This window comes from Geospiza fortis, unplaced genomic scaffold (assembly GCF_000277835.1).
Source record: "Geospiza fortis unplaced genomic scaffold, GeoFor_1.0 scaffold192, whole genome shotgun sequence".
Lineage (NCBI taxonomy): Eukaryota > Metazoa > Chordata > Aves > Passeriformes > Thraupidae > Geospiza > Geospiza fortis.
Genome location: NW_005054315.1, coordinates 2,389,139 through 2,397,059, shown reverse-complemented (window position 1 = coordinate 2,397,059; position 7,921 = coordinate 2,389,139). Strand labels below are relative to the sequence as shown.

At 42.2% G+C, this 7,921-nt stretch overlaps 1 protein-coding gene across 4 annotated transcripts in view; it reads right to left on the bottom strand.

Annotated features, from left to right (window-relative positions):
- Positions 1 to 4,647: 4,647 nt before the first annotated feature.
- Positions 4,648 to 7,921, bottom strand: part of ING1 (inhibitor of growth family member 1) — a 5,909-nt gene continuing 2,635 nt past the window's right edge. Inside the window, exons 1-4 of one of the 4 annotated variants that reach the window (XM_031056217.1) lie at positions 7,615 to 7,890; positions 6,605 to 6,625; positions 6,428 to 6,498; positions 4,648 to 6,288 (exon numbers count right to left, since the gene is read on the bottom strand). In XM_031056217.1, coding sequence (XP_030912077.1) covers positions 5,585 to 6,288; positions 6,428 to 6,443 — 720 coding nt within the window. In that variant the 5' untranslated portion in view covers positions 6,444 to 6,498; positions 6,605 to 6,625; positions 7,615 to 7,890 and the 3' untranslated portion in view covers positions 4,648 to 5,584. Of the gene's footprint in view, positions 6,289 to 6,427; positions 6,499 to 6,604; positions 6,626 to 7,614; positions 7,891 to 7,921 lie in introns of those variants that run through there. The other 3 variants (XM_031056218.1, XM_031056219.1, XM_005419963.3) reach the window with 3 other exon arrangements.

The window sequence follows — 7,921 nt, the reverse complement described above, 5'->3', positions numbered from 1 at the left end:
GCCCAAATCCTTCCATGCACCCTGCCACCCAGGAACTGACTTCTTCAGGGAGCATTTCGATGTCTCCTCACTCAAAATTTGTTGTCTCATATGCCACCATGACATCAGATTCCACAAACCCCATGATATGCTTACAGTGCCAATCAAACAGATCATGTAAGGATGAGCAAGGACTGCAGGAGCCTGCATAATAAAAGAATCGACATAAATTCCGGGTAGGAAGAGAGAGATGTATTCCCTCATTGTCTCCACAAGATAGCTCCCCCAGCACAGCAAGGCCATCAATGCCAGGGAAAAGCACAGAGCCATTGTTTGTATTAACATGTTCCCAAACTCAGCAAAATAAAGAGATAAGCAGTGCAGCTGGCAAGCTGCACAGGAGCTTGCTACCGGATAATTAACACTACTACAGCAGGCAATCTATATAAATAGGTGTCACTGTCCCACCCCACATCAGGCACCAAAAAGGACCGTGGTGGGTTGACTCAGGCTGGATGCCAGGTGCCCACCAAGCCACTCGATCACACCCCCCTTCTCAGCTGGACAGGGGAGAGAAATTTAGATGGAAAACAACACGTAGGTTGAGATAAGGCAGGTCAGCAAAGCAAAAGCAAAAGGTTGCGCATGCACAAGCAAAGGAAAAAACCCAAAGATTTTATTTTCTACTTCCCATCAGCAAGTGATGTCCGGCCACTTCCTGGGAAGCAGGGCTTCAGGAAATGGAGCAGTTCCTCTGACGGCAAATGTTGCAAAAAACAAATGTTCCCCACTTCCTCCTCCTTTTCCTAGCTTTTATATCCGAGCAGACGTCATATGGTATGGAATATCCCTTTGGTCAGCTTGGGTCAGCTGGCCTAGCTGTGTCCCCTCCCAAGACCTTGCCCACTCCCAGCCTACTGGTGTGGGGGCAGAATGTCGGAGAGAGAGAGCTGAGGCTGTGCCAGCGCTGCTCAGCAGCAGCCAAAACTCTGCAGTGCTATCAGCTTCTCTCCAGCTCCCAGTGCAAAGCACAGTGCTGTGCACAGGGCTGAGCTCCATCTCATCCAGACCCAATGTGGGGTCTTAAGCCACAAAGTTAACCCACAATTCCCAAGTAAGAGCTGGAAATTTAAATACAGGCCCCTGTTTTTAAAAGTTTGGTATCACCCACCTTTCTTCTCCTTCCACCACTGGCAAGCTGTTTATAAAGTGAACCAAAGGAATAAATTAATCTGGGAATCCTGGCTGCAACTGGGGAATGCCACCAGCCCCTCCTCAAAACTGCCCTGGTCACTAATGCAGCTTTTCTGCTGTGAGACAGGACAGAGATTCTTTTGATTTTTTTAACTACCATGAAAAATAAATGCTTACGGGGAAAAGTAATCTTGGAAATGTAATCTTAAACTCAGGAGAAAACCTTAATACTGTTTACAGCACTTTCCATACAAACTACATTTGCTCTGCTGCTCTTCTTCATGGTGTCATTCCTTCTGCTTGTTATATTTGGGACTTCAGTAGCAGCTGGGAAGGTAGGAAACTGCATGGATCATTATTAGCTTGATTATTTCTTTTCATACACTACTTTTGCTCACACTGCTTTTCATACTCAGAAATTACTAGCTCTTTTGAGCAATTCCTGCACAAGGGTGGGGGAGGTTTATGTACATATAGCAAATAGGCCATGAAAATGATGATAAATCTAAAACAACAGAATTCACTACAAAGATACATTGTTTTGAAGCATTTCTCTTACAGAATTTTTTATTATATTCTTTGCAACTGTTTACAGTGCTTTTATCTCTTTCATTGCTATTACAATTTAAAAGATTAACTGAAAATACCCTATGAAAATTAAAACAGTGGAGCAGTCCAATTCGATTGTATTTATTCTGCACTCTCCAAGAAATTAGGATACAGGTTATCAGCAACTGTGCTTAATTAGTAAGGAACCTATTTAAGCCTAATGATATGCATGGTGAGGGTTGCTGCTGCTCAATGGAGACAGTGGTTCTGCTTGACTGGGATGCTTTCAGATGGCGCAATTGTTGAAACTGATGCTCTGCTCTGCTGGTTCAGGCTTGCAGTGGTTCTCGCTCTCTCCCCAGCTGGCTGGGAACATTCTGCAATTGGAGCTGACATAGCACCCAAAGGGCTCCCTGACTGATGCCTTTGACTTCCCAGCTCGTGCCTCCAGCAGCACTTCTGCACTGCCAGCTGGCCCCACTGCACAACAAATCTGCTGCCGAGGACAGGAACGACTCTGGGGCAAGGTCTGCTGTCAGCTGCCTTGAGTGTTGAACCACCACTTTTTGGTAGCTGGAAGGACTTTATCATCAGCTCAAGGGTTCAGCAACACAATACAGACCTACCTGCTACCCCTACCACACAGAAGAGCAGCAATTATAGCTGCCTGAATGATTTCAATGGGCAGTTTAAGAAGTTTGTGACTCCTGCTGCTATGACTTCCTCCTCAGCAAACACCCAATGATTTTTATACTTTGCATTGATGCAGCAACACCTGAGAGCTGTTTACTAATCCGTGGGAGATGAAGCCTAGCTCAGCTCCTAGAGGAGCCTCCTTCTCGCTAGGAAAGGCTCAGCAAGAGAGTCACATGTTTTCTCAAACCAGGCAGATGATCTCCCCAAATCACTCTGCTGGCCAAAATAAAAAAGTCTGCAAAATAGCTGATCTGTCACACAGAAATTACAAAAATTGGCTCAAAAGATAGAAGTTTCTTGTGGCCATTGAATTCACTGTGAATAATGAAGACAGCATTTTAGACGAAGTACCAAAGCCAGGACAGAGTTTGCACAGTCAGCAGCGCTTGGCAGTGTGTCAGTATAACACAAGATGGCTCCACTTCCATCAACAAAGAGCTTAGTGCCACTGCAGAGCCCCTTGCATCTAACTCATCGTGCCCACCGACTGAAACCAGACCTTTCAGGCTGTCCCGTGCCAGTCCACTGAGCCCTCAGGGCCAAGGAGCAGAACAGTGCTGCAGCCTGCAACAGGGTGAGCTGGAAGGTAACACAAGCCTGGGAAAAAGTATGGAAAGGGACGTAATTCCAAGCTGCTTTACAGATCAGCAGCTGTCTTCAGCCAAAGAATGAAAAATGGGAGACCACAGCCAGCCTTTAGTAGCTGGAAATATTTAAGGGCAGTATAAATATGGCTGTACTGATCCATCTATAGCTGAACATTCTTACCACCCTCTTTCACATTTTTGTTGTTTGCTTCTGGCTTTTCACACTCAAAATATCCCTCAGAATCAATGCAGACATTTTGTGAAAAAGGCTTGGTTTGAAACCTTGTCTGCACTAGTTCCTATATAAAACTTTCACTGGGGTTTTGCTAGTACAGTCCTGCTGCTAAGTATTGATGTTCTCAGCATAGGCTGGTGGGAGAACGCCAGAACAGCAGAGGCAGAAAAGACCAGAAACATCAGCATCAGCCACAACAACAGCAGGCGGAGGCACAGAGGAGCAGGAAAGAACAGTAAGTGTGTAGGGAGAATGGAAAACCAGAAGGCTTTAGAGAAAAGATGAAAGGAGAAGGAAATGTTAGAGAATAGAAAAATTACACAGCAACCCTAAACCAGCTCGGGAGCAGGAGACTGATTCGGAGAAGCACAGGTGGCTCAGTGTAACCTGACAGTCTGAAGGCACTGGAAACACAACCACAGATGCACACAAGTAGTGCACCTATTTAGAATTAAAACAGGACTACTTGTCACTGTGAGCATGTTTGTCTGGCAGGGAACATCCACGCAAGGTGATGCAGTGCATTTTGGGGCCCCTCAGTACATTTTTAGAAAACACTGAACCCCTTCAGCTGTCTTGTGTTTGGCTAGATCCAAAATCTTACTTTGTACAGAAGGATCTTTTGGAATACAAGGGTCATCTCAGTGGTATGGTTTCACTGTTCAGGAAACAAAACACTACCATTATACACAGAATGTTCTAAAAAAAAAAACCAATCCCAGGCTCCCATCTTTCTATGTGAGTCTTTCACCTGATCCACTGGATTTCACAACCTTCACTTCCATGGCCTTCCTACTGCTGGTCCTGCTCCCTTCTCACTCAGGATGAAGGCCTGCAGGGTGACAGGGAGATGAAATCTGCTCACCAGAATGTTGGCCCCTCCAGCCACGAGGTGAAGGAAACAGCCTGAGCAAGCTTCACTGTCCATCCAAGGAACAGAGCACTGGCTACCTGGCATAGCACCTGGTCACAGCAAGCAGCTTTTGGTATGGGATGACCATGAAGAACAAAAAGGCCTGCCCTGGAACAGCTGCAGTAACACTTGGGAAATGCCAAAACGCAAAAAATCCCAATAACAAACATGGAGTCACTTATATCCACAGTGAAAAAAGTATTTAAAAAACTGAACAAGAGCAGCTCTGTACTATTGATTTTCAGATAAATGTCTGGGTCTGGGAGTGACTGCAAGCACAAAATGAGAAGATTTGGATGGAAAGCTGAATGCTATTTTGGCTCTCCTACGACCTTGCTGGCCATACGTTCTATGAAGATTCTTTATCAGAACTGTAATTTGGTTACCACTACAACAGGTTCAGGCTTCCCAGCAGCAGCTTGCTGCAGCTGCTGAGGTCAAAGATGAATTTCTTGGTTTTTTGAGCTACATGAATGATCATTAAACAAGACTGCTAAAGAAGCAAACTGTCAAAGTCATTTCATTTATTTCTTAATATCACATCTGTACAATTTTCATACATACAGCAGGAAATGCACATTGGTTACACAATGGCATTTGGCTGCATTTCCAAGTATAATACAGTAAGTGCAACTCCACTTAAAATGTACATTTATACAACTTAAACAAATTAAGGATTGCTACACCACTATCTGTGACAGTATAAAGCTTCATTTATGTTATGTCTCATTACTAAACCACTTCCTGGTTAAATACAAAACATATTCAATCTTTTAAAAATGGCCTTTGTGGTACCTGGCCAGCATATAAAATATTTGTTGTTTAAAATTTAACCATTAACTTTTGTTTTAAAAAATAATCCTCTAAGCCTATTTAAACATTTGCTATTGAACTGTTATACTGACACTTTGTAGCAGGAACCAAATTTTACCCTCCTTTTGTTTGTTCTTGCTTATCACCAAAAGAAATTACTTTTGAATGTATTGCAGCTTTATTCAGATATACCCAGGTGGTTAAACTATTTATCAATTTTCCTCAAAAGGTAAATAACATTTTTCATTAAAGAAAACAAAATTACATTGCAGAGATATTTGTCAAATTTTTAATGGGTAGAGTGCTACCAGCACAAAAAAAAAAAAAAGAAAGAAAAGAAAAGAAATAAAGAAAAGTATTAATTTATCTTTTAAGAAACACCCGAATATTCTTATATTTTTACTTTTGGAATACATTGGTCCACAGACCACATTCTTGTTACAGCTTACCAAATGAAACCTAAAATTTCTTATTGCCGTCCCTGTAACAGGAATGGTTCAGTTTTAAACCTCCTTTAAAAATATACATTTTACAATCCTTTCACCTCAACAAAGGTGACACTGACAATAAATACACTGGTTTGGTGGGTTTTTTCCTCCACTATGAAAAGTCCACAAACTACCTGTTGTATGCCCTTTCTTTTTTAGATTTCTCCAATGCCTTGTCCATAGTTTTCTCGTTTTCTCCTCTACATTTGGGGCAGTACCATTTGCCCTTTGGTTTATGGTTGAGTCCCACACAAGAAAAGTGAAACCATTCAATGGGGCACTCATCATTATCACATCCTATCATTTCTCCATAGGAGACTTGGTTGCACAAGCAGTATGTTGGCTCATTAGGGTCAATAGGAAGGTCAGGGGGAGAAGCTTCCCGCTCTGCTTTAGCCTTGGATCGTTTCTTCTTCTTGGATGTTTTTGCTTTCTTCTCCTTCGGTGTTCCTGAGGTGATGTCATCGTGATCATGATTATTTGAGGCATTTTCTCTATTCTCATTATTCCGTTGCCTCCTCGATCTCTTGTTGTTGGGCTTTTCAGCCTGTGCGATTGTCTCATTCTTCGACTTATCCTGGCTGGCTTTCCCGCTGTTTCCAGTGGTGTCATTAGTCTCTTGGCAAGTCTCAAACAGCTCCACGTGGCTGTCCACTTGCCTTGTTCTGTTCTCAACCAGCTCCACCATCTGACTGACGATTTGGATCTTCTCGTCCCCCAGTTCCTGACTTCGAATCAAGGCTCTCTGTATGCAGTGCAACATTCTTCTCTTCTGCACAGCATCTGTCTCCCGTTTAAATTTTTCATAGTAATCATCCAGGTCCTTCAGAATCTCTGCAAAGAAGAAATAAAAACTATAAATATTTTTGACAGGGAGAATGGCAAAACAAAACCTCCCATTTTTCCTTCCATACAGCAACAACTTCTTGTAACATGCAGCTCCGATCAAAGACAGATGCCCTGAAGCTTGTACCTGACAAGCAGCTCATGACTCCACTGGACTGCTTTTGTTCTAGGTGGTCCCACAGGAATGGAATGCAAATGCTGATTTAGGAGAAAAAAAGTGACCAAATATATTTTTATGTATGCTGATAATGCTTCCCTTTAAACTTTAGAAATTAAAAAGAACTAACTAAACCAATACACATACCATCAAAAGCTCCAAGGTTAACTGCAAAATTAGAGGAGAAATTAGTGGACGTTTTCTGCATTAGAACATTAACATTTTCAGTGAATGACAGAACAGGAGAAAGAGAGTGGGACAGAAAGAAACCACAAACCAGCCTAGAAGCACACTGCTGGGTTACTTGACAGGAGATGGAGAAGCACCAAATACATGGTCTAGACCCAAAGCTATCTCATCCAATACTGTCGAGCTATTTCTACTGAAAATACGAGGCCATGTAAATCCCTGGATTGCAAAACCAGGAGTACAATATCCAGGAAGTTTAGATTATTTCCCACCTATACTTTCTGTAAAATACATGTTGCTATTCTTTAAAACACAAAAATATTATCTTCATTAAATACTTACTGCAGAGCAGGAAGCAAAGTTAAAAGACAACATTAAAGATGATAGGCAACAATGGGGAGCTAGAGCTTTGGCTTTAAAATATGTTACATCCTGAATTGCACCTGAAGGATTGTTCTAACAGTTTATAAAAAACAACAATGCACAAAGTGTCTGAAGTTTCAAGAATGGCTCTGGAAACCTATTTTTAAGAAAATGTTTTTGAGTTTCATTATGATACTCAAATCAACTACAGCATACAGGACACTCAGCACTCCATATTAAGTCTCAAAAACACACTGAATGTTTTTCCCACATCTCCTTTCTTCTCTGAATTTTTATTTATTCATAGGAACATGTGACACATATGCAAACCAAGAGTTACCCTGTGGTTTAGGTTTTGGCTTTCCTCGGCAGAGTTTTTAAACATGATTTCCAGTGAAGACATGGAAATATTACGCAAGCTTTATTCAGGTTTTAGAGCCGCAGCTTGTGCTTCACACATTGGTTAAGCACGACCTGTCAGCTGGTTCTGCAATATAACCTATCTGACCAAATCAGTATTCCGATATGTTATTAACCATTTTAAGCAACTGGTGGGGTTTTTAACCTACAAAAAAGCCCAAAACAAAACAACAATAAAAAAATACCAAAAACTGTATGCCCAAGATGCCACCAAAAGATCCTTCAAACATACAGCAGATTCTACATTCGGGAAGGCTGAAAACGCAGAGTTAATGATTTTCAGTGGCTGAAATGCAGAAGTTTTATGCTTTAAGCTTTGGCACTTGACTGATGTCATCAGTTTAACCCGTCAGAATCTGGTGGGTGGGCATCTTCTATGAAGAACGGTCTGTCTGAACAGCACAAAACCATCACCGACGGAAGTTCGGCGTCGGGAAAACTTCGGTTCCAGCACTGGCGGCTGCCATCCCCGGCCGGCTGCGGGCTGGGATC